Genomic DNA, 27,156 nt, shown 5'->3' with positions numbered 1-27,156 from the left:
GTGTGTTGACAATCACTCCCGTTATTATTTGCGCGGGATCCCGCGGGACGGTTCCAGTGCTGTCAACTGCTGCTTATCGACTGTCGATGACAGGAATATCGACATCTAATTGACTGTTGGATAGAAGCAGGTGTTACTTTGCGAAAGTACATGATATATAAGGAACAACAAACTTAAATCGCTATAATAATGTGTGCCACTAGCCAACGGCTATGGAAATTTAGAAAGACTTTCGTCGATCATGATTCCGCTAAACGCGCACGTACTACTCTAATTTTGAGTGCTAAAAAAACTAATTCAAAAAATACGGGTTGACCCACGCCGCTAGTAAAAAGTCAAATAAAATATACTTTTTACAAAAACTATAATAAAACTACTTATGGTGGCAAAATAAAATAAAATAATCGAAGGAAATTAAACACAACTTCAAGGTGAGCCACTTTGGGCTTTCTAATGGTCTAAATGAAATAATTCCCACCACGGTACAAATGAAGAAACATCGATATAAGAAATGATCGATACAACCCCATGCCTACTCGCTCCTCGGTGACGGCTTGTTTAGATTTTTACGCAAACACCGTGCACCCATCTTTCTAATTGCCTTAATTAAAAGCGGCCGCCAATCGAGAAACCGAAACACGGGGGACGATGAAAAAGTACAAGAACTTTTTACTCGATTCTTTTTTATTTCTTTGTTTTTTATATCATATTGATATAGATTTCTGCAGGGCTCTAACTACTAGGGAACTAATTAGTTTAATTTACTTACCTGTTTTATATTCTTTGGTTTACATTGACGATAGTACTAGTTAATTAACTTTGAAGCAGCAATAGCTCAACAATCAAAGGAGCGGACTGAAATCCGAAAGGTTGGCGGTTCAAGCCCCACCCGTTGTACTATTGTCGTTCCGGCTCCTAGCACAAACTTAACACTTAATTAGAGGGGAAAGGGGAATGCTAGTCATGATTAAAACATGGCTTTAAAATAATTCAATTCTTTAAAAAAAATACAACTTCAAGAGTTCTAATTTCTAGTAGTTGTAGTGTAAGATCAGTTCACAAAGCAGTCACAGTTTGAAGCTAGCTGCCCGCTCTAAACAACTGTATACCTTAGTAGGGTAGGTAAAACAATAGACATTTTCCCATTTATCCCTGCGGCATGGGTTTGCGTTGTTGCTGTTAGCTCAGCCTGTCCAATGGCGCCTCCCCGCTGTTAATTAACAGACGGATTCCGAATTTTCAAAATATAGTTACCGTTGCGAACAGATTTGATTGGCCGAAGATAAATATTATAATAGTATTAATCCTGATCCAGGACTGGTATAGGATTTATTATATGGAAACGTTTACATATGCCTAAGGCTATATGTACCTATTAATAAGTTATAATTTAAGGCCTTAGTTATATAAATGAGACACTGTTTCTATACACTACACGTAGAATGTATGACCTATACACAAAACAAATATTACACTGTAATGTTTAGTATAACTATGTTTTATTAGTATGAGTCTCTAGTTGACAGTGACGCAAGTTTGTCCTTTACAGTAGGATAAATTGTGGTAAAAGGGCATGAGATAAAATTAAAAATGTTTGTAAAAAAAACATTGTGCAGTTATCAAATTCAAAAACGTATAATTCTTCGTGTAGTACAGACAGAACATAATATTTTAGTTCTGAAAGTTACTATTTGTATATTGTAATCACAATAAATAGAAGTCCTATAGATGCTGCAAAATTACTAATTAACTCTTTAAACATGATTATACGACCTTAAAATAATGTTAAAACATTATACAACTTAACAAACAATACGCGCGTCCTTGTTAAAATATGAAAATTAACATTTCATACATTTGAACTGATTAATGCGATATCTGCGAGGGTAAACAGCGACGACGCGCGCGGGTAGAGGCGGGGGTGGGGTAAAGGGTAAACATAATTAGCGCAATTCGCCACTCTTTAAATTAACCGGTTTACCCCGCGGGTGCCCGCTTACCCCTGGACGAGGAATTAATAAACAGCTCCAAATGTAATTAATGCTTACCGTTACTTGCCTTGATGATAAACACTAATGGTCTTATTAAAAAAAACTTTAGGTGCAGTCACAGACTAGTCAACATTAGCAACTAGAGTGAGCGAACTCTCGATTTAATCCTGAATCGAAGATATTATGCCAAATATTAGACTGTGGTGACGTAAAATCAAAGAAAGAAAGAAGAACGAAAAGAAGTTTATTTTCCAATCTGTGCCACACATGACATCTTGTAACTAAGATCTGGTTATTCCGGCGCTTCTTGCACCTGAGCATAAGCTGTGCTGATGCACAGCTTCCAGCGCCCAACGTGCTTTAAGCAAATGAAGCGCCGGAACAACCCGAAAAATGGTCCCAGCTCAGCATTATAGGGCTAAGCAAAATAGGGCTGCTTTAGTTTTGTTAGAAGTTTCCTGTCGTGAACTGTGACCTTAGTCTGTAGGTGCAGTTCAAACGGACATTCGCTTTATGTGTTGTATGGGATAGACGGGTTTAATCAAGGAAAATAGGCATCTTCTAGGCAAGCGCGCTACATCTTAGACTGCATCTTCACTTGCCACCAGGTTTGATTGCAACAAAGCGCTAGTCTATAAAATAAAATAAAAACGTCTGTTTAGACTGTGCCTAAAGTTTTTGGAATAAGACCATAAATATTTTGTCAATCATAATCATAGTTCATTTAGATGATTTAGTGTGTAACGATGGAGCTGACACATATGCCAGCCCCAGTGACCTATAGGTCACCTATAAAAGTCCCGTAAAATGTCAGATAAAAAAACCATAATTATACTTAAAAAGAAAACCTTTTTATTTACTTACAACAACAAAATAATTATAATTTTGCTTGCTCTAAAGTTGGGCATTATAAATAGGATTAGTTTTAATTTTAGTAGAATTAGTTGTTAAGTTAAGTTTAAGCTAGTAATAAGTAGATACTAACATAGGTTAAGGAATTGTTTCTGTACTAACACACAATTATGGGTGTACTTATGCCTGAAATAAAAGTTTATTTATTTTATTTTATTTAAAGTGGGACTCATACGGTACTCAAAAAGGATTAATTGAGATTTGCGAACTTTACATTTACTATAACCCACATACTTACTCTACAGTGGGAAAAAGCTTTTCACAAAAACTAGCACTACACACTTTACTCCTTCTCCATACTTTCTATGATATTTACTGACTTCAAAAAATGAGGAGATTCTCGATTTAGTGCATACTTTTTAAACATTGTGTTTTACTCAATTTGATGTGACATGAAATGTTGCTTTGTAGAAATTATTGGCGAATAGGACATTTACAACCTTATTACCTTGTCCACAGGTCAGAACTGAGTCGAACACCTCCCCTACCCCCTTCACCACCGCCCGCGTCTTCGGCACCACCAGCCCCAGTCGCGAGCGCAGCAAGCGGCAGCCCGGGCGCGATAAGCGGCTCGAGCGGACCCACTGGCTTGAGCATTTTGAGCGGACCGGCAAGCATGAGCGGTTCGAGTGGACCTACAAGCCTGAGCAGTTCAAGTTTGACAGGCTTGAGTGGTTCAAGCGGACCAGATGGACTCAGCAATACAAATGGACTTATACCAAGTGGAAGTACTTCTAGTGCAAGTTTGAATGTGCCCAGTGCGTTGACGAGTACTAGCAGTGGTGTGAATAGTTGTAATGTGAGTGTTGTGACGAGCGCGTCGGGCCCGGTCGGCAGCCCGGCCGTGTCGGCGCCGACGCCGCCGGCCTGTGACGCGGCGACGGTCCCGTTACCGGAGTCGCCGCCGGCCACGGTCGCGGCCACTACCGCGACGGTTATTACTGTGAGTATGTTTTCAAGTTTATGGCTTGTAAGTAGTTGATATATTAAATTAAGGTATGTATTTAGTATAAAATAGTTCTCTTTCAGAGCACTCCCCTCACACCTTCCAACAGCATTGGGATCCTTGGAGTCCACATTTCGAGCGAGGTTCAATTCCGCGATCATTTGGAAAGCAAGGCCAAATTAGCCTCCAAAAAGCTTGGGGTGCTCAACAGAGCAAAGCGGTACTTCGCGCCCGAGCATAGGCTCCTACTCTATAAGGCGCAAGTCCGCCCTCACATGGAGTACTGCTCCCACCTTTGGGCTGGAGCACCCCAGTACCAACTCCTTCCATTTGATCGGATCCAAAGGCGGGCTGTTCGACTTGTGGACGATCCCAAACTAACCGCCTCGTTGGAAAGCCTGGAGCACCGCAGAGACGTTAGCTCTCTATGCGTGTTCTATCGCCTGTATAATGGGGAGTGCTCTGAAGAGCTTTTTGACCTCATTCCACCCTCTTTTTTCTACAACCGCACCGCGCGCCACCGTAAGGAATTTCACCCTCACCATCTGGGTGTCTGGTGCACTTCGACCGTCCGCTGCGCCAGATCCTTCTTTCCACGCACGTGCAAACTGTGGAACCAACTCCCATCGGCGGTGTTCCCACTAGATTATAACATGGGGTTATTCAAGGGGCGGACCAACAAATTCCTAAAAGGCCGGCAACGCATCGGCGGCTCCTCTGGTGCTGCAAATGTTCATGGGCGGCGGTAATCACTTAACATCAGGTGACCCGCCTGCTCGCTTGCTCGCGATTATCTATTAAAAAAAATAAAAAAAAAATACAATTTTGCCCAGACTAGAGAAAGTGGATTTGTATTTTAAATCTTTGTATGTATTACATACTAAGTCTACACTTTTTCTATGCTGGGCAAAATTTAGCTAATAATGTATATTATATGACATACTAAAAAAATTTGGTAGTTACATGATTTTGTGGCTTTTTTCACTATTGGCTACATACCTAGTTTAGGTAACCATTGATGTTCGTATCCATTTAATTATCTTGTATGTCCATGTCATGTCCACTGTCAATATTATAAAACTGACTGACAGACTACGCGAGTGGTGAATCTGCATGTAAGTTCTTTCCATAAGGTTAGACCACGCACTAAGAAAGGATTTTTGGAAATTCCAACGGCATCCTTAAAAATCTAAATCCATAAATCCACGCGGACAAACTCACGGAAATCTGCTGGTTGATTTACAAAAAAAATTTGGCATCACCTTATTACACGATAAGAAATATAACAAGAAATTGCCAATTTCATATTCACCAACACAAACATCCAATTAGTCCACTGTTGAGCAAGTATATTGAGCTGCAAAGGAACAAAAGCTTAAATACCATTATGTGTGACAGACGACATCAGTACCAAGTGGCGGTTCGGTGTCGACGTGTCTGTCGGGCAGCGCGCCGCCCACGCCGCAGCCTGCCCAACCGCCCACGCCCACGCATCCGCCGCCCACGCCCGAGCCTGGTAAGTACCTAAACCGGTTCCTACTTATTGTCTAACGGTGGTAATGACTACACTTGCTCTGTAGTGGAACCACAAAGTTGAGTAAGTTAAGACTTAACTCATGGATATCAGGGAATCTCATAAAATTTAATTTATTCAGTTTCTAAAATTACTTAGAATCGTTAAGTTTATATTTCTAACCTTTTTGAACTTTGTAAACTAAGTGAAATCTAGTGTAGGTCATAAGTTATGACTCTGTATTTCAATTAGTTCACTCATAAGCATTTTGAATAGTTCCATCTCTGATCAATTTGTAGCCAAGCAAATGTTTAAAAAGTTACAAAAAATTAAACTTTAATACCTTGCTGTTGTACAGTGGTTTCATTGAACAATTAGGTATTACTAAATGTAATAAATAAGTAATTATTAAAAAATCATTCAAGATTTAATGTTACAATGAACAGATAACACAAAATTAAATTGGGCTATTAAAAATTGTTCCATTTCTAAAATGTACAAAAAATTAAAATTATTAAATTAACAAAAACTCTTTTTTACATAGCATATAGAATAATAAGAATTGAAACACCAGTAGTCGATAAAACTTTTATTTCAACAATGGGGCCGATTCTCTTGTACACAATCTCTAAACTAAACTAAATTAACAGGTCTAAATCTAGTGCTATCCTTTTCCGCAAGCAACATTATGAAAGGGATAGCAATAGATTTAGACGTGCCATTTTAGTTTAGAGATTGTGTACAAAGGAATTAGGCCCAATGTAACTAAATTAATTTAACCTACGGCGCATTAAGCTCGCTCGATCACTCGATATGATAATACTGATATGGTTATACACCACTTGTTATGCTCATTTACCCCACATTTTAAAGTTCCACTTACATTTGGCTATTTACTCCACAAATTAGATCTTTTTACCCCATAAACAGGCATTTTTTCACAACACGTTTACGCACTGGACGTCGATGGTTCAGGCGAGCCTTGAATGGTGGTGGTTTCCTCAGCATGGCAACTCTTCCTGTGTTTATGAACGAAGTAGTACGAGGGGAATTTAGAGCCGCATGTCTTACACGGGTAGTAGTGGAGCGTGGAACGCGCCGGGGTCTTTCTGTGGCGGCACGGCCATTGCCGCTCCTGGTTCGGTTCCTGCCACGCGACGTTCAGGACTCGGCTGAAGCGGACGGGTCCGTCGCAGGACGCGATGTCCAAAACTGTGTTGCTTTGACTTGTCGGTGGGGATTCCTCGATTCGTTCTACGTCGAGCTCGCTCGAAGTTGTAGACGACGGTGAGGGCGGCGGTGGAGATGAAGGCGGCGAAGGAGCCTTAGCTCGTCTCGGGACGGGTCTGTGAGCACCCGGGGGCGGAGCGGGACGAGCCACACAAGGACTCGGCCCGAGCCATGCGCGGTACAGAGACAGCATCCCCGAACCGCTGCCGACCGTAGACTAATCGCGCGATCTTCATCCCCGGCCTTATATACCCAGAGTGACTTCCCCGAAAAGTTTACACTGCGATTCCGTTTAACCCATTAAAAATTAATGTATAATAATACGGGCAACGATGAAAAGAGGTTGCATTGTAACAAAAGTATTATATAGGTCCATTCAATACACACAAAAAGCACTCCAATATTTTAATTCGTAACATTCGCGAAATTTTTAAAAATTCAAATGCGACATCTCGACAAAGCACTTGGCGTTTTTTGCGAATCTCGCTCCACGGAGGCGGATAGAATATTCCTCTCGGTATAATAACCGGCGAGTGTCTGTGAGTCGGCAAACACTTAATTCACTTAGAGGTCCCTCGGGCCCGGCGGACTTGTACCGCAGCGCCCCATTGAGGGTTAAACACCGAATCTAACTAGCTCTCGAGCTTGTAGCCGCGCGCGCTCTTTGTTACAAGTGCTTGAGGTTTTAAGAAAATTAGGCACTTTTGCATATTTTAATTTGCTTTGCATTGGAGACCAAACGTCACACATAAGGGTTTTTTACATTAATGGTCTTCGATACACAGTAGGTCAATACAATCGTAATCGGAGATAGATAGAGTGGCTAACACGGAAGTTGTGATTTTTACATTGCAATTATTGTGGTTGTCCAAAAGGACAGTATTGCTACATCTGTGCATTCTTACAATAGTGCATTGCGCAAGGGTAGTCACCTCTAGCTGATACTATCTACAACATCTCTATCTCTATATTATATAAAAATGAATCGCTGAATGTGTTGCTGATCGCAAATCTCGAGAACAACTGAACCGAATTCGCTAATTCTTTTTTTATAATATTCCTTGAAGTACGAGGATGGTTCTTACGGAGAGAAAAACTTAAAAAATGCCTGAAAAAGAATCGTCTGTTAGGCGGTACGAAGTTCGCCGGGGCAGCTAGTAGTTAATAATAATAAATAAACGTTTATTCGCTGGAATGTGGGTACATGTAGTAGGTCTTACATCAGTCTACACTCTACACATTCTACCAGGTCCTGGTGTTAACATTAAAATTATTCTGGTTCATTACATGACGAAATCAAAATTTTTAACATTTATGCTTTTAAACTTTGGTGCTAGGATTCCAGCTAAATAGCAACAATGGATGACTTCGTAGTTGTTTAATCGAAAGTCCTAACTAGAAAATTGCAAGGTAAATATTGTATTGCAGCTAACTCCGTAATATTATGTTTTGATGGATTTGATGGAATTTTATTTTCGCAATTCATCGTAATATTTTCGCATATCCTAATAAAAACAAAGCTATGTCGGCACAACATCAATCAACTCAATCAAAAGTTGTATTTTTTTAAATGTTCTTTTGTAATCATATTTTCTTGATTAAAGAAAAAATAGTTTAGTGGATTATAACATATATTATTTCTTAATTTAATTTAATTTAATTTAAACAACTTTATTGTCAAAAAAATAACAGAGTCACTCACTCAGTCAGTTCAACCCCGATTTTGACGAAATTTGGAACAGAGATAGCTTGCATCCTGGGGAAGGACATATGCCTTTTATCCCGGAAAATTAAAGAGTTCCCATGGGATTTTTGAAAAACCTAATTCCACGCGGACGAAGTAGTGGTTTTTATTTATTTTTTGCTTTTTTGTGGTATCATATCATATCATATCATATCAAATTAATCATCAATGACCTGTCTTCGTTTTTGCCAGCGTTCTGGTTAAACCCTGTATGTATGCTTTGCATATATCATGCTTTTCTATGCCCGATTGTCGTCAAGCGCAAGCCTACCTTCATCATCATCATCATCATCATCATCATCATCATCATCAGCCTGTGGGCGTCCACTGTTGGATATAGGCCTTCCCTAAAGAGCGCCACCACACCCGGTACTCAGCCTTCCTCATCCAGCCACTTCCCGCTAGCCTCTTTATATCATCGGTCCATCGTGCTGGAGGGCGTCCCACACACACCACGCTTGCTTGTCTCCACTCAAGGACTTTTCGGCTCCAACGGCCATCGCCTCTACGACAGGCATGACCTGCCCACTGCCACTTCAGCTTGCTAATAGTTCGCGCTATGTCAGTGACCTTGGTTCTCCTGCCAATAAGCCTACCTTGCAATAAAAAAATCTGCTTTCTAATACATTCAAAATGATTAGGTTTTGTGACGTATATAAGACGGGCGCAAACGTAGCTATCATTAATGAGCACCAAATTATGCTGAATTTAATTACACAGAACAAATCGCAGTCAGGACTCCGCTCCAATTAGTGTCTGTGCAAATTCCACTAATTAGGAAATTAATTGACTGAGCGCCTCCGCTCTTGTGCCTCCTATCATTTCAAATGTAACTATGTATAATATTGTAATTGAGCTGATTCCAAGCATGTTCGGGGCTAATTTTTCAATCGTCAAATAAACTGAAGCATAATTTTGATATTTTAATAATCTACTTAATGTTAACAATCTAATTACCTAATTAGGTGTCAAAAGATCTTTATTTCTTAATTAGATGATGCCCGCGACTTCGTGTGCGTGAATTTAGATTTTTAAAGATCCCATGGGAATTTGATTTCCCGGGTAAAAGTAGTAGATATATGTCCGTCTACAGGATGCAAGGTATCTCTGTATCAAGTAAATAATGCTCGCATATGCATTTTGGTTTTTTTTTTATAATCTCAAAAATTGCTTGATTTTTCGGGATCATAAATAACTTATGTCTTATAAGTTTTCGTCAAAATCGGTTAAACGGATGGGTAAAAAGCTAGCACGCACTGTCGAAATTATAATATTAGTATGGAAGTATAATTTTTGCGGATTGGGCCTTCTGTATCTGTAACTTAAGGTACTACGAAGTATTCTTTGGTGCTGTAGAGATTTGATTGCGACTTGGTCAAATAAAAAGAAGGACAGTTAAAGAACAAAAAATATAAGAGTTTATCTTCAACGCTTCCACTTTATTATTCATTGCTATAATTTCCCCCAGGGTAGGTCTTCTCTCATTTTTAGGGTTCCGTACTTCAAAAGGAAAAACGGAACCCTTATAGGATCACTTTGTTGTCTGTCTGTCTGTCTCTCGGTCTGTCAAGAAACCTACAGGGTACTTCCCGTTGACCTAGAATCATGATTTTTTTTTGTGTGATATAACCACAAATGTGGTAACATCACACAAAAAAATTAAATTGTGGTCATGAACTAATATTTAGCATTTTCAATTTTAGAAGTAAGATTATTATATCAAGTGGGGTATCATCAGAAAGGTCTTCACCTGTGAATTCTAAAACATATTTTTCTTTATTTTTATGCATCATAGTTTTTGAATTATGGTGCACAAAGTTAAAAAAATACGACTGTAGTACGGAACCCTCGTCGCGCGAGCCTAACTCGCACTTGGCCGATTTTTCATATTCAATTACATACCTACTATACGGTTGTCCGTTGTCAGGTTCGCTCCACTTCTTTCTTCTACAAGAAGCCAAACACCAATTATATTATTTAGAGACCCCAAGGAATTTCTTTTAAGACTAATATTTTTCTTGTGATCCTTATTTATTATTTGCGTTTTATTTCTTTAAAAACCTCCTAAATAAGAATGTTGTTATTTTGGCTAGAAGTAATATAAAAACAAATTACGAATAATTTGAGATTAAAAATGGGTAACTTGAAAATGGGTAAGTAGATAGTTGGTTTAGTAGGTAGTTGGGTAATGGGTAATCCAATCAAACTCAACGTTTGTAGATCAAGGTTATTAACTTTGTCTTTTGTCTGTGGTTTGTCAGATTTCCCTAAAAAATACATTATGGTTTCAAAATTTACACGTTCTCATAGATTTGCATTTATGTATATCTTGAAGCTCGTGTAATTTTGAAACTACAATATATATTCAAAATTAAATTTATAGAGTGTGTCTATTCAATTAATACTTAACAATCAAACTTCGTTTGTATGTTCTTCAATCACGCCGCAACGGAGCAACACATGTGTTTTTTTCCTGGATCTGAAAAGTGACATAAATTACTTTTTGTCAAAGAATTTCCACGGGTGGGGATTTAAAAAAACCGGCCAAGTGCGAGCTAGACTCACTCGTCGTATTTTATCGACATTTTGCACGATAAATCAAAAACTATTATGCCTAAAAATAAATAAAAAATCAGTTTTAGAATGTACGAGTAAAGCCCTTTCATTGATACCCCACTTGGTATTGTAATCTTGATGTGAAAGTTGAAAATAGCAATATTTTTTCATGAACACATTTTAAATTTTTTCTTGTGATGTAACCACAAAGTCACGGTGTTTAGATTTTTCTCCTCATGTCTGTTGTAAGACCTACCTTCCTGCCTAATTTAATGATTCTGGGTCAACGGGAAGTACTCTATAGGTTTCTTGACAGACAGACAACAAAGTGATCCTATAAGGGTTCAGTTTTTCCTTATGTGGTACGTGTGACGTTGTGAATTTTGAACTACTAATTAGCGTTTCGCTTTTACTTAAAATCTATTTTGTTCAAAGTATGTTGGTGCCACCTAGCATCAAGGTGCAGAACTACGCGTGGGTCGATGTTCAGAGTTCATTCGAGCCACAATAGATGGCGTTTGCTTCGTTGTCAATTGTCGTAAAAATAAAACAAAAATAATTAAATAAAACCATAATATCATTTGTTTATTGTTAAGTCATTAACAAAACGGTTCTTATAATATATCCTTAGGTTCCGCAAATATTCAAAAATGAATTGGCTTTATGATCAAACTAACTGAGAGCGGCCACACTCGGGTTGCGTCTGGCAACACCGATTGGTGAGATTTAGAATTTTTCTGGAGTCAACATGTGAAGACGAATTTTTTTCGTTCCAGGAAAATCTCATTCTTTTTCGCCCATGGCTTCGCCTGGGAAAATACAATAGTTATAAATTTAGTCATCCTAACGTATTTCAATGTTTCATCAATTATGTTCCAGTTATTTTACCTTCCCAAATAAATGAGGATAATGGGTTGTGGGTGGACTCCTGAAAACCATTGGTGGCCAGGAGTTCAATAGGGTTTCCGTTTGCGTTTCCGTTTTTAGTTTTCGGTTTTCCGTTTTTTTTCGCTTTCGTTTTCCGTATTTATTTCTTTTGCACATTCACGTTGGCAACTTAATTCTATGGATAAGACTTGGTGAAAATCTTTGTAATGAAACATTTCGGTTGTGAAGAATCAAGTTAAATCGAGTTTTGGGAGCTTGGCCGATGCCGTCCAGCTACCTTGCAGTCTTCGCACCTACAAGTAAGCAAATGTTTGTATCCTGGAACAGTTTAGTGAACCTTCTTAGTGTATGTGTACAGTAAGAACCCTGTCTTTACTACTGAGCTTTTATTTTGAAACAATTTTATGAATTTTACTGTGTCATTGTCTATTCCATGCCAATGGCATCTTAAATTTAAAACATAGATTTTATGTACTATCTACCTAAGGCATTCTAATGTATCTAAATTAAGTCTTGGCATTAAGCTAGAATAACTAAGCATTATTAGCCATCACTATGTATTAAGCGACCCCGGTAAAAGTTACATTAAAACAATTTTGCCTAACATCTAGCAAATTTCATTTATAACACCTCATATACATTACAAGGGAGTCGACGGCTAGCTTCTATTCTTTACTAGGTAGATAGATCAAGTAAGTAAAATTTTTTTTTTTTCCTCTAATCTTTGTAAGGTGGTAGATTATTCCGTATCCGGGTATATTTCCATTCCGCCCAATTTACCACCCTTACATACGGAACCCTAAAAACCTAAATCCACGTGGATGAAGTTGCGCGCCTCACTTAGTCTATCTGTAAATGTATGTATGAAAATGGATGATCCTATTGAAATGGATTGTAGCTAACAATACCATCAGGGCATCAAATGTTCGTGTCCCGTAATACCCGGCGCTTACCATGTCAGGGGTAATCCGGCTGCCACGTCCTCAGTCCACACCACTCGACACACGGAATGGCAAATCAGCCCGAGCGACGACGACCGCTTTGTTCACTACTTTACAAATTACACACATCTCTGCCAATCTTCATTGACATGAGTGAAAAGTTAAACTGGCAACAAAAATATTCTTTCAATCACTCTACCCATACTACAAATGCAAAAGTTTGTTTGTTTGTTCCATCTCGAGCAGAGGAAAAGCACCCTGGACGGGTTAGAAATTAGTCGGGCACAACCCGAGTAACACGTTCAGTCGCTAAATATTTATATTTATATTTATAATGGACTACATGGTGCCTACGACTTCGTCCGCGTGGATTAAGATTAAAATCCCATGGGAACTCTTTAATTTTCCGGGATAAAAAGTAGCCTATGTGCTTCCTCGGGATATAAGCTACCTCTGTACCAAATTTCATCAACATCGGTTGAACGGTTGGGCCGTGAAAAGCTAGCAGACAGACAGATACACTTTCGCATTTATAATATTAAGTATGGATATCACTCACAATAGCTTAAACTCTAAAATATCTAAATATTTACTCAATGACTGACTTATCACGGTCAGCCCTAAAGAGTTAAAAAGTCAAACAGGTTCTCTTTATAATGTAGACAAGGAGTGAGGCCAAAGCGAAGCCGCGGGCGATCGTTAGTAGCCAACTATATAACCCGCAAAATATAGACTAGCAATAAAATGTCAACGAACACGTCGGACACAATAAAAAGCATCAAATATTTATATTCGGCATGGGATACCCGTAAATTCGTACAGTGAAATGTCCACACTCAGCTTATGTGTTTGCGTGTCGCCTGTTTGCCGGCGTGACGCCGAGCGTGACGCTTTAACGAGCCCCGCTGGCGTGTGTGCACAACCGCAAACACGGGGGAGACATCTCGTGGATTAAACGCTCAGCTGACAGGCGGAGCCACAGTTTGCGTTGCCACTGATACTGGGAATTGGGATTTTACGTCTAATACATTGGCGATGAACTATGGGCCTTAAAAGGAAGCTCAGGATTACTTTCGTGGGCGATAGAGAGAGCTATGCTTGGAATATCTCTACGTGATCAAATCAGAAATGAGGAGACCCGTAGGAGAACCAGAGATGAGATCCGTAGACCAGAGTAACCGACATAGCTCAACGGGCGGCGAAGCTGAAGTGGCAATGAGCAGGTTCGAAAAACCGATAGACGTTACTTCCATGGTTCTATTTTAAGAAAGAGGGTAGTTCGCTATTGCCCTTGATAGATCGAAATTCATCTCTCGCAGAACCGCAGTCCCGTCGTGACCACGATCCGTGCAATTGGGTTGAAATATCGACAAATAAAAACAAAAATTAATCGTGGTAACCCGTTATATCTACATTAAAATATGTCGTTAAACAACGAAATAAGTTTAAAATCATTAGTTCCATGGTTCTCTTTTGCGGCCAATACAAGTGAAAGCAACTCGAACGTTATCTCTGTCCGAAAAGAGATTACTTACTCTAACGTCGCGCCTAAAGAAGTTTTACTTCAAAAAATAGTTAAAATAGTCTCAAATCTGGTGCCTCTCATTGTCGGTAATGAACTCCAAGTTATGCCGAGTTTAATTACACTGAACAAACAGCAGTCGGATCCAATTACCATCCGTGCAAATATCACTAATTGAGAGAGTTTAAAGCGGCCGAAAAACCTTTGATTCAAAATTTATATTTCACTATCAAACAGTCTGTTTTCATTGAAACTGAAATTTGTGAAACTATGACACTGTGGGACAGATTCACCACAAGCGACTACTATTAAAGACTAGCAAAAAAAGCACTTGGATTGCATAATTATATATAATAAAACATAATAATTCTGGGTCCTTTAACTTTTTACAAAAATTTCACATACCACCTAAGGAGGTGAGGCTGCTGACGTGGGCCACCCGCTTAGCTTGTTTTTACAACACGTTAAGCATCATCAGGGGTAACCTTGTAGTCAGAGTTGGTTAAACTAAAACGCTCAATCGCAGCCTCTTGCGGCATACATACAAAGTCCCATGTTGGGCACCAATCAGGGGTAGTTTTACGTAAAGCTGAGAATCGTGGAATTATACCGGATTAACAGAACAGCGTACTCACTTGCAGTCTTTAGAATAGAATAGAATAGAATATATTTTTATTCAAGTAAACTTTTACAAGTGCTATAACTAGTTTAATTTACCACTGGTTCGGAATGCCGTTCCTACCGAGAAGAACCACCAAGAAACTCGGTCTCTTGTGGCTCTTGTACTGTCTGTGGATCTTGTGATCATGTGCGATCTCCTAGTAAAACATAACACACAATGTCTTACATTACGCGTCAGTCAAGGTTAGATCAGGGTAATGCTGAGAATCCAGAGCTTCTTGTGGCTCTTGCACCTTCTATGGAGGCCGTGTGCGAGCTCCTTTAACTAAAACTCAAGGCCCAACATGGGTGCCAAGCGGGGGTAGTTTTAGGTAACGCTGAGAATCGTGGAATCATACCGGGTTTAACTAAACAGAGCGAGCGGTAGATCCAATTAGTGCTCGTGCAAATATCAGTAATTGGGAGGATTAATTGACCGAGCCGCACTCGGATTTAGCTGTGGTTGTTCGTTTCTACACGTTTTTGCATGCGGGTGTGGTTATATTTTGTAGATAGAGCTTGTACCTTTTAATTTGTAACATTTGGTTTTCTTTTTTTTTAGTTTTTTCTTGTTTTGTCAGCTGAATAAACTTTTATTTATTTATTTACCTGTTGTTATTTGGGCGTCAGTGAGACCTATAAGGACTTTTTTGACTCCCGCAAACAATGAATTTCTCTTTTATAATGAACTAGGTGATGCCCGCGACTTCGTCCGCGAGTTTCCTATTTTTAAAATTCCCGTGGGAACTCTTTTATTTTCTGGGATAAAAAGTAGCCTATGTACCCCGGGATGCAAGCTTTCTCGGTACTTAATTTTGTCAAAATCGGTTAACCGGATGGGCCGTGAAAAGCTAGCAGACAGACAGACAGACGGACGGACAGACAGACAGACAGACACACTTTCGCATTTAAAATATAAGTATGGATTCTAGCCCCATAAGCTACCGCTATACAAAACATCACATCATTTGATTACTACAGTCCAAGATCCAATTGCTTGTTTCTTCTTACTTAGATTATTATCATCACGGAACAGAAAAAACAGTGGAAGTGCTAAGTAGGCGTGGCACGCGTGCCACAATTAAGCGTAGTTACGTAAAACTGATCCCAGTCGCGTTCTAACATCGCGTGGAGTTGGTAGTCTCGCGACAAATTCATATTGCCCTAGCAATGTTACTGTTCCGTTTTGGAGTGTAAAAATGATAGTAGGAGAAAAAATCTTAAAAATGGAGGTGTTTCGTATCATCGGTAAGTACGATTTTCATTGTTTTCTATAAAATCTTAATTTATTTCAATTTACTAATATTTAATAGAACGGTTAGTCAAAATCAACCTTAAACAATTAAGATAAAGTTTATTTTGGATTGATTCTATTCCGAAAGTACTTCGCTCCGTGTTCGCTACTCAAATAGTGATGTGGCCAAGTAGAATATTGAATTTATCGATTGATATCGATACAAGGATATAAATAAATAGTAACGCAATAATTATAATTTATTAATGAGTGAGACGTTGCATTGATCACTAAATAGACATCAGTAGTTCCTCTAACCTTCATTTAAAATATTTTTAGGTTTCCCAAAGATGCAAGCATCAAAGAGAAATGGATAGATGCAACGGGTAGAGTTAATTGGATGCCAACCAAATCAAGCATGATATGCTCTGAACATTTTTTTAGAAGTCGATTTTATAATATCAAATAAAGGATATAGATATACGAAACCTACTGCGCTTCCATCAATGAAAATCGTTAAGTCTTTTAATCAAATAACCTTGTTTTATTTTATTACTTTCAGTAAGTATTGAAAATACTTGATATTATAATACAAAACAACACACCTCTTAGTTATATTTTTGTATGAAGATTGACTGACTAAATATCAAATTTAATTCATAAACACACTAATTAATTTTTCTCCTATTCATTTATATATAGGTACTAGATGACGCCCGCGACTTCGTCCGCGTGGATTTAGGTTTTTAAAAATCCTGTGGGAACTTTTCAACTTCCTATGTCCTTTCCCGGGATGCAAGCTATCTCTGTACCAAATTTCATCAAAAACGGTTGATCGGTTGAGCCGTGAAAAGCTAGCAGACAGACAGACAGACAGACACACTTTCGCATTTATAATATTAGTACGGATTTATTCTCAAAATTTAATTTTGGTTTCAGCCACAAAATGATAAATGTGGTCACTCCAGGTTCTTCAAAAAGACAAAGTGATTCGGAGATTCCTGCGTCTAATCACGTTACCGATTTGATGAAGGCAATAGTCGAAAAATATATACATAAATGTTCGCATACACCATTTATTAAAATTAAAAATAAGACTTTCGAAACGCCAGTTTCTTAACAAATATGTTTTATTTCAAGGGCAATAAATAAAATTTATCTATATTCATACGTTGCAGTATTTATTGTGCATACTTGTAAAAGGCATGCATACATACCAGCACTTTTATTCAATTTTATAATTACCTTTTTTAATTTTATTTTTGCGAATGAACAAAATAACGAGTATCTATCGATATCGATAGGTAATTCATTGAGCTACGTGGTGCAGCCTTAACTGAGGAGGAAAAAAAATCGACCGATCACGCAAATGTCAACCATATGTTTAAAGTAATTAAGTTTATAATTGCTACTACTTAGAATACCGCCATCTATGGTCAAGTAGCGGAATTAATTGGACAATTGAATCTAGTGTGACGTGAGTGTGACTATAGCTCGTAAATACGTTCTTCCGCTAAAGCAAAATAAATCTTATTTCTAGAGCGTCAGGGTTTATTTCCAAATCTGTGACGTAGGCTAGTTTTGACTAAACTTAAACGACAAATCAAATGATTTGTTTCTTTGTAGTGCAATATATGACTATCGGTATATTTGTATGAGTTTGGCGACAGCGGTTCCTATAGTAATTTTGGTGAATTGCACTTCCACTGTTCTTTCTGTTCCGTGATTATCATTATAGAGTTCATAAATTACAGTACTAATTCTAAGCATACAAAATAGCGAGTAACATATGATAGTTCAGAAACGCTGTTTCACTAATTCATAAAGTGATAGGTACACAGGTAAAGTGCACTAATAGTTAAAACAATCGGACGGTAGTTTAGAAGTGCAATCCCAGAGGTTAAATTATTTGTGGGAAAAGCATTTAGCTATTTGTTAGGTTTACTACTTTGTTGCTAAACTAAGCTAGTGTTTAGTTTAACTACTTAACTGAAATTGAATGTGAAAAACTAACACACTTTTTCACATTAGTAGTGAAGAGAACAATGATGCTTTATGGTTAACTAGGTGATGCCTGCGACTCGTCTACGTGGATTTAGGTTTTTAAAAATCCCGTGGGGACTCTTTGATTTTCCGGGATAAAAAGTAGCCCTTAGTAGAATGTCCTTCCCCAGGATGCAAGCTATCTCTGTTCCCTTCAAAACCGGTTGAACCGATGGGCCGTGAAAGGCTAGCAGACAAACAGACATACCAACTTTCGCATTTATAATATTAGTATGGATATAAATCCATACTAATATCGATACTAATTGCTATTAGTAATGGTTTAAAGAGTTGGATAACCAAATCTTTAAATTGGATTGTGCTTAATTACTACTATTCCATATAATGTCTTCATCATATTACCATCATCTCAACCCATTGCCGGCCTTTGTCTTCTCTCCGAATGTGAAGCTTAGGCTATTTCAGATTACTCAGATACATCATACATAATAGTTTACTATTGGAAATTTGCACATTTCGTTAAATAATGTATACATGGATTATGCACCTCCGCTACCCCCCCTCACTAATCCGCTTCGCGCAAATTGGCACCCAGCGCGGGCCCGTGAATATTGGATATCCATCGGATGCAGATTCCATTGTTAATGTGCTGCAATCCTAACATCATTTAAATACCACGTGGGAACTTTTTGATTTCGTGCGATAACAAACTATACATAATACTAGCTTATGCTCGCGACTTCGTCCGCGTGGACTACACAAATTTCAGCCCCCTATTTCACCCATTTAGCTGTTGAATTTTCAAAAATCCTTTCTTAGCGGATGCCTACGTCACAATAGCTATCTACATGCCAAATTTCAGCCCGATCCGGCTAATAGTTTAAGCTGTGCGTTGATAGATCAGTCAGTCAGTCAGTCACCTTTTCAGTCAAACTTGTCTTTTCAGACATCGCAGTCAAAGGCTAACTCGTATCGGAATAAAATAAAATAAATCATCATGTATGTAAATCACGCTCATCGAATCTCCAACAACCAAAACCTCTTAAACACAAACACATTCAATTATTATATCACCGAGTACACAATATTCGGCCGTAAATAAATTAATCCGGCAATACAATTAGGCTCTCAAACCCAAATTGCGCTAAACAATTAAACATTGAACGTGGAATCAGAGCGGGATGATGCCGGAATCAGGCACCAGACGGCCTGTAATATTCACGGGCCCGGGTAGAGCGCCAATTTGCGAGATGCGGATTAGCGAGAGAGAGAGATTATACTATTATAATCACCTTTAGAATTACCATTTCCATTGATTCGTATAAGATATGTCTCTACAATCATGGGTCTCTATTTTATTATGAGTCGATGGAAATGGTCACCCAAAGACGTTTTATCATTCTACCCCGAAATTATTCTTAAATTTTGACTTAGGTCTCTATAATTCATTGACTTATTACCTACTAGCTGATCCCCGCGGCTTCGCCCGCGTAGATTTAGGTTTTTAAAGATCCCGTATAGCCTATGTCACTCAGGAATAATGTAGCTTTCTACTGGTGAAAGAATTTTTAAAATCGGTTCAGTAGTTCTAAAGATTACCCCCTACAAACAAACTTAACGACATCGGGCCGTGCAGCAGAAATCGTAATATTTTAATTTCGCCATAACTTCAAAACCAAACGTCCAATTTTAATCATTCAAAGACCAAATATTATCTCCATAAACTGTTCTTAGTGATGAAATCATTTATTTTGATAAGGATTAATAGCATGAGTAAAATAAACGCGTTTAAATGTAGTCCAAAAAAAATTCAAGATTTTTAAATAAAAAAATGGTTGCTGTGCCTCACTCGACATAGATGGGTATAGTGTGTCGCGGACTTTTTTGTAGATATTTATAAGATCTACAATTAATTAGAACATTTTATGGTTCTATCTTTATAGTTTAGGCAGCGTACGCAAAATAAGTAACTTTTCTGGTTGATTTTTTACACCTTGTGTCCGAAAAACCCAAATATCTTACGGAACCCTATTTTTTTCCAAAATAAAATATAGCCTATGTTACTCATGGATAATGTAGCTTTCGAAGGGTGAAAGAATTTTTAAAATCGGTCCAGTAGTTTTTGAGCCTATTCAGTACAAACAAACAAACAAACAAACAAACAAACAAACAAACAAACAAACAAACAAACAAACAAACAAACAAAGTTTTCCTCTTTATAATATTAGTGTAGATTATCACTGCTGTAATTCTAATGGTGCGATTATTTATTTGTAAACTATTACTGCATTAAAGTAGCTAAAAACAAAATAATTTAACGGAAATCTGAAAACCAGTGACACGGCTATTACCCAAGGCTATTAAAATAGTTCATTCCTGTGCTACCACTCATCTATAACATCTCTTTCTTTACAGCGATGACGGAAAGAACGAGTACGCCGTCCTCAATCATCCCGCTATCGAGTACGACCACTACCACGGTTACCGCCGGCAGCAGCACCTGCGTGGTTTGCTCAGCGAGCGGCGCGAGCAGAGCCGTGGCTCCTTCGAGAGCGGCGCAATACGGCCTCGACCCGTCCGTGGTAGGGGCCAGGGTGTGTGAGGCGTGCCACTGCAGATTCGTGCGAGCGAGGCGGAGTAGATGCGCCGTGCCGTCGTGCGCTGGACCCAGGGCGAAGCGGTTGAGGCATCTGCCGCCCCGGTGGCACGACCTACCCCAAGAACTGAAGAGGCCACTTATGGATGAGTTTCGTGAGTGCTTGCATTTTCTGTTTGACCATTTGAGCTAGTAGTTTTATCGTTAAGAAGAAGAAAAAGGTAGCGTGTATACTCAAATCCATCCATCCATCCATCCATCAGCCTGTTTGCGTCCACTGCTGGACATAGGCCTTTCCAAGAGCGCGCCACCAAACACGGTCCTCCGCCTTCCTCATCCAACCGCTCCCCACCACCTTCTTCAGGTCATCGGTCCAGCGGGCGGGGGGTCGGGGGGTCGTCCTACACTGCGCTTACCGGTACGCGGTCTCCACTCCAGAACACGTCTGCACGTCTGCCCCATCGGCCATCGGTTCTGCGACAGACATGGCCTGCCCATTGCCACTTCATATACTCAAATATCTAATATTAGTTATATTAGATATTTGAGTTTCTATGTATTTAGGTTCTAAGCCAAGCTTTTGAAATGCCTCAAACGAATGCCTATCTTGATCCGGTGTATATTATGATTTATGAACTGCATGTCTTAATATTGAATCATCAACAAATTGTTATGGTTTGTAATCATGTCTGATGGGAAGCAATTATCAATTCTTAGGTGGAACGCACTTGTCTAGTAGATTTCTGTTCATTATATCGTCTTTCAACGCATATGCATACATAAGCCAAAAAGACGGTCCGTCATACGGACGGACGGACGTCTTCAGAGCAAAAACATAGTTATAGTTATAGTAGTAAGTATATACAGTATGTGGCAGAATATAATGTACAGCGACCTTTAGAAGGAGATAGCGGATTTGTAGAGCATTGTCTCTGTCGTTGAGACCGACAAATCGTCATATAGGTATGAGTGACAGAGACAACGCTCTTCAAAGCCGACATGTCATTCTAAATGCCGATGGACATTATTTTCTGGCGCGTACTGTAACGTTACAATTTGCATCTCATCATCTAAATATATATTTGTCCAACAGAAATCCCAAGCGACCTCAGCAAATGCTGCCTAACGTGTTTCAAGCGGATAACTCGGCGGTTAGACACGACAGGCGAAGGCGGATCCGCGCCGGAACCGACGGAAGACGAAGCGGCGGGTTTCAGAACCTTACTGAGAGAACACGGCACCGCTTGGGAACGGATGTCAGCCGCGAGCGGCAGAACACCAGCCAGCTTGAAAGCCTTTTACTTCACGTATCGAAAAAAACTCCAATTAGATGTGTTATTGAGTGAAAGACAGCCCTCGAGAGGGAGTGACACGGATGACAGCATACTTAGTTCAGGGGACACGGACACGGCGAGTGCGGAGTCCCCCCGGCCTCCGCCTCTGCCCGGGCCGAGGACTGACGCCGTGGCTCCTAGGAGGCATAGGAGGGACGAGTATGACTCCTCTGCCACGGAAACGGCGGACGAAGAGAATGACGCTCCCAGTGCTAAGGTGAGTTGAAAACTTAAAAGTTTTACGCGAGACTTTTTGAGATTGACTCAGATTGCTTGGACAGTTTGCGTTACTTTTGTCCGGATTTAAGATAGCCACCAAACAGAACAGCTGTTTTGAGCCTGTCATGTTTTGTCGGAGTGTTTAAAGTGTCAAGTAGTTAGTGCTATAGATTAAAAGTTTTTACTTACTACGTGATATGATAAAAACATCTTGGTCGACTCAATTTTTTACATAAACTGCACGTTTTTTAGAAAATTTTCGCACGGATATTTTCAAATACCAATGCAGAATTTCGATCAGTAATACAAATGATAGCGTAGATGAATAAACACCCTAAAAATGTTTAGAAAAAATAGGCTTTGATTCTTTTGCGGTAATACCGTCTACATTTTTCATAAGTACCTTCATTTTGAACTAAAACTTTAAACCCCAACGTTTCCTCCCATCTAGACGATAGCCCCCGCGCCCGCGCCGGTAGTGGCAGTCGGAGCCGGTATCGGGGTGACGGGGGTCACGAGTTCGAACCCCGGGGCGGTGTCCGTGTCGGTGTCCGGCGCGCAGGGGCCCGTCGCGTCGGTGGGCACGCCGCTGACGGTGCGCGACGTGGTGCTCAACATGATCGAAGTGAGCCTGATGCGCAACTCCAGGCCGGTGCCGCCGCACCCCAACCCGCAGGCCATCACCCATCCGCACCAACAGCCCCCCAAGGTGAATACTTTTTTGGATTAAAACTTTTTTAGGCGCGACTTGAGAGTAACTCAGATCTTTGGGAAGTACTTCTGCCCGTGTTTAAAATGGCTGCCAAACAGAACAACTGTTTTATAACGGGGGTCACAAATCTCAGAGAAAAAAAGGAACATTTATAAGATCACTTCGATGTTTTGTTATGTCTGACAAGACCCATCAAGGCAATCAAAACCTATAGGGTAGGTACTTCCTGTTGACATAGAATCATGAAATTTGGCAGGCAGCAATGTATAGGTTCATCACACAAAATTGATATTTCTTGTACGATGGTACGGAACCGTTCTTGTGGGAGTCCGACTTGCTCTTGACGGGTGTTTTTATATTTACGGTATATCATTGAAATTGTTAGGTGTCAACACACGAGCCACTCGCAACGCTCACAGTAGTAAGCGGCACGGGCCACGCGGGCCATGGCAGCTCGCCGCACTCGCCGCGCTCGCCGCACCGCGGCGCCACCATCACCCCCCTCCCGCCCGACGGCAAGGACGTCATGCTGCTGCACATCGAGCCGCGCGTCGCGCCGCCGCACCACCTGCCGCACTCGCACCCGCACGCGCCGCACGCGCCGCACGCGCCCGCGGACCCGCTCGACCTCAGCGAGAAGAGGCCGCGGCACGAGCTGCCTCCCAAACCTGTGAGTTCACTTCACTTTCTGCCTCCCAATGAACCGCTCGATCTGAGCGAGAGGCCACCTATAAGCTCTGGTCTCTGTCCCCCTCTACTTCCGACGGTACTGCTGCATAAAAGCCGTCCGCATCGCGTGATTTATTTCACTTGCCCCCGCATGCCAAAGGCCGAAGGGGTGGTCGACCTGAACCAGAAGAGTAAAGCCTGACCACAAATATAAAAATATACTTGGTCTGGAGGCGCCACTAGTATATTGTCTATGGTCTTGTATAAATTAGTTTCATGGGTTTTTCGCAATATGGCGAGGTGTTTTATTTTTCTGTCTCACTAGTTAACCTGGCGAGAAGAGGCCGCGGCACGACCCGTCACGTAAACCCGTATACCAATAAGTTATTGTCAGAATAGCTCAACAAGATAATCAGTTTATAACCTCCATACTAATATTATAAATGCGAAAGTGTGTCTGTCTGTCTGTCTGTCTGCTAGCTTTTCACGGCCCAGCCGTTCAACCGATTTTTATAAAATTTGGTACAGAGTTAGCTTATATCCCGGGGAAGGAGGGATTTTTGAAAACCTAGATCCACGCGTACGAAGTCGCGGGCATCAGCTAGTAATGAATAAAGGTATTATTTCCAATAGGGACAACAACTGGCCAAAGTTTGTAACTATCCACCAAAACGATCTATCAAGCCGAGAACTATTGAGCGCTATGGAGCGTTAAATACTTTAACTTTGCTCGCTCACATTTTACTTAGACTTAGAACGAGACAGAATTTTTCTGCCATCCATCAATATCAATTATCTAGCTGAAAGCTAAACATAGCAGTAAGAATCTCTATAGATCTCAGCCTTTCAGCTAGATAAATCGTATTGGTGGATGGCAGAAAAATTCTGTTATTATTTTCAGCTGCCTATCTGGTTAGATTACTTTTATAAATTGAGTATAGGTACCCAGAAATAAAACCTTTATAATAAACTTGCTGGTATTTTCCCATAGCAACACCGCAACGCAGAGTATGCAGCATACAGAGCGGCAGAGAGACAATCCCCAACCCAATACAACTCCAAACCCAAGGCGGTCGCCTCCCCGCGGCCAGCGCTCAAGCTGCCGGCCAACCCCAAGGGCTCCATCACCCTGGGAACCCCCGTGGAGACCAGATACGAGCAGAGGATACCCTCGGACCCGAAGACGGGGTCGATCACTGCCGGGACCCCGGTTCATGGGCCTCACCATTTGCCAGAGAAGAGGAATCTGGAGTACAGACGGCGCAGTCCGGGAGGCGCGTACTACGCGGGCGCGGGCACCCAGCCGCGGCCGCAGTCACCATCCTCGTTTCAGAACGTAAGCTTACTAAGATTATCATAGAAACAAAAAAGCCTTTATTCCGAACCACAGTTAAAAATAGGTAAAACCATGGTATTAATTAGCAAAGTTCCTGCCCCCCACACTAGGATTCTCTGTGCCAGCCAGTCTTTATAGTAATATACTTTTCTTCTTGTATAATCGACGAACGTCTGGATTCTCGAGTAGACATTTTACAGCTGCGGCACCGAAACTATTCAATAACCTTCCGCTGGAGGTATCTAATATGATTTTATGTGCCCAGCGCCCATCCTTAAAGAAAAAACTTAAATTCTATATAAAGAAATTTCTCCTAGAAACCCCTTTTGAAAATTTTAAACGTCTTTATGACAAGATCTGTTGAAACGAATGCTTTCACTTATTAAAATTTTTCCTATCTATTTAAATTATATATCTAAACTCCGTATGCATTAACACTGTTGCACCAAATAAAATATAGTTTTAGTAATGTATGAATATATATAGTTTAGTATAAATATAATATAGTATATAATATGATATAGTATGAATGAGGTCGATGAACTTTGTCAGCCCTAGCACAGACTACGGTCTATTTAGGCTGCAAACTGCCAACACCAGTCTCGGCTTTTTATCTAGTGCTTTGGTCTAAAAGTGTGGTGTAAATTGTTCACTTTTCGTTTTGTCTAAATAAATAAAAATAAAAATAAATAAATAAAAAATTATAATGTTTTCTTTCCGTTTTGGCATTTATGTACAGTTTATCACATGTTTATCAGTTGTCATTTATTTACAGTCAATATTTTTCGAATATAGCTCTATATATCGAGTGAATACAGTACTATTGGAAAAGACATATTTTTGTCTAAAGATTAGATAAATATTAAAATATCATCCATCATGACGTATCCAATTAGATCCGAAATTCTACAATTTCATATTTAACTTCTTTGCAAACATGTACATTACCTATTTCGTGATACATTTCTAAGCAACATATTCTTCTATCTTGTAGGCGACCGCAACTGCAGTGTCGCGGGGCACGTACGGCCTGGAGCGACGGCAAATCATGCTCACGGACTACATCACCTCACAGCAGATGCACGGCGTCGTGCGGAGAGAAAGGGAACCTTCGCACCACCACCAGCAGCAGCAACTCCAACAACACCAGCAACAACAACAACACCACCAGCAGCAACAACAACACCAACAGCAGCAGCAGCAACAACACCAACAGCAGCAGCAGCAACAACACCAGCAGCAACAACACCAGCAGCAACAACACCAGCAGCAACAACATCAGCAGCAGCAACACCAGCAGCAACAACATCAGCAGCAGCAACATCAGCAGCAACAACAACATCAACAGCAAATGCAGCATCAACACCAACACCAGGCGATCAGGAGGGATCGCGACACGGTGTCCGTCATACAGAAACACACGCACACCTACTCGCATCCCCACCCCCCGCCCGGTAAGTATTGTAGCTCAATGATTGTAAAGCGAACAAAAGCACTAGCAGTAACAGCAACGACAACAACAACAACAACAGCAGCAGTAGCAATAACAATACCAGCAGCAACAACAGTACTACTAGCAGCAGCAAAAACAACAACACTAGCAGCAACACTAGCAACAACAACAACACCGCACGCAACAACAACAACACCAGCAACAACAACTTCACTAGCAACAACAACACCAGCAGCAGCAGCAACAACACCAATACCAGCAGCAGCACCAGCAACACCAGCAAAAGCAGCAGCAACAACAACATCAACATCAACGACAAATGCAGCACCAACACCAACACCAACACCAGCACCAGACAACCAGGAGAGATTGCGACACGGTGTCCGTCATACAGAAGTATTATAGCTCAATGATTGTAAAGCGAGCAATAGCACCACCAGTGACAGCAGCAATAGCAGCAACTACAATAACAATATTAGTAGCAGCAACAATAACAACAATAGCAGATGCAGCACCAACACCAGGAATCACGACACGGTGTTCGTGATACAGAAACACGCACATCTACGTAACTTGACGCGCGAGCGAGGTGTGCGCGAATTTTTTCTTGCGGCTTTTCTTAAGGATACAAATCTCTCACGCTTTTTCTCATACAAACGTAATACGCTTATTGTTCTATTTAATATTGTTCTAAAT

At 40.3% G+C, this 27,156-nt stretch overlaps 2 protein-coding genes and 1 long non-coding RNA gene across 7 annotated transcripts in view; 2 read left to right on the top strand and 1 right to left on the bottom strand.

Annotated features, from left to right (window-relative positions):
- Window positions 1-27,156, top strand: part of Smr (Smrter) — a 190,830-nt gene that overhangs the window by 152,469 nt on the left and 11,205 nt on the right. For all 5 annotated transcript variants that reach the window (XM_069500873.1, XM_069500875.1, XM_069500874.1 and 2 more), the window contains 8 exons: window positions 3,363-3,846; window positions 5,248-5,365; window positions 20,557-20,892; window positions 21,831-22,288; window positions 22,742-22,999; window positions 23,388-23,672; window positions 24,663-25,007; window positions 26,002-26,461. In XM_069500873.1, the coding sequence (XP_069356974.1) occupies window positions 3,363-3,846; window positions 5,248-5,365; window positions 20,557-20,892; window positions 21,831-22,288; window positions 22,742-22,999; window positions 23,388-23,672; window positions 24,663-25,007; window positions 26,002-26,461 (2,744 nt within the window). The remainder of the gene's footprint in view (window positions 1-3,362; window positions 3,847-5,247; window positions 5,366-20,556; window positions 20,893-21,830; window positions 22,289-22,741; window positions 23,000-23,387; window positions 23,673-24,662; window positions 25,008-26,001; window positions 26,462-27,156) is intronic.
- LOC138402791 (uncharacterized) lies at window positions 5,966-6,858 on the bottom strand. Its single transcript, XM_069500952.1, has one exon. The coding sequence runs from the start codon at window positions 6,783-6,785 to the stop codon at window positions 6,312-6,314; it is 474 nt and encodes a 157-aa protein (XP_069357053.1). The 5' UTR covers window positions 6,786-6,858; the 3' UTR covers window positions 5,966-6,311.
- LOC138402794 (uncharacterized) lies at window positions 15,937-17,307 on the top strand. The gene is made up of 3 exons (XR_011237131.1): window positions 15,937-16,151; window positions 16,477-16,698; window positions 17,077-17,307. It is a non-coding gene; the product is annotated as an uncharacterized lncRNA (long non-coding RNA).

Source organism: Maniola hyperantus, chromosome 9 (genome assembly GCF_902806685.2).
Source record: "Maniola hyperantus chromosome 9, iAphHyp1.2, whole genome shotgun sequence".
In the NCBI taxonomy this organism is placed as follows: domain Eukaryota; kingdom Metazoa; phylum Arthropoda; class Insecta; order Lepidoptera; family Nymphalidae; genus Maniola; species Maniola hyperantus.
Note: the sequence above shows the minus strand (reverse complement) of the source record. Positions and strands in the feature narration are given on the sequence as shown.

Excerpts from the sequence above, each read along its gene's own strand:
- LOC138402791 (XM_069500952.1), bottom strand. The coding sequence starts at position 6,785 with ATGCTGTCTCTGTACCGCGCATGGCTCGGGCCGAGTCCTTGTGTGGCT.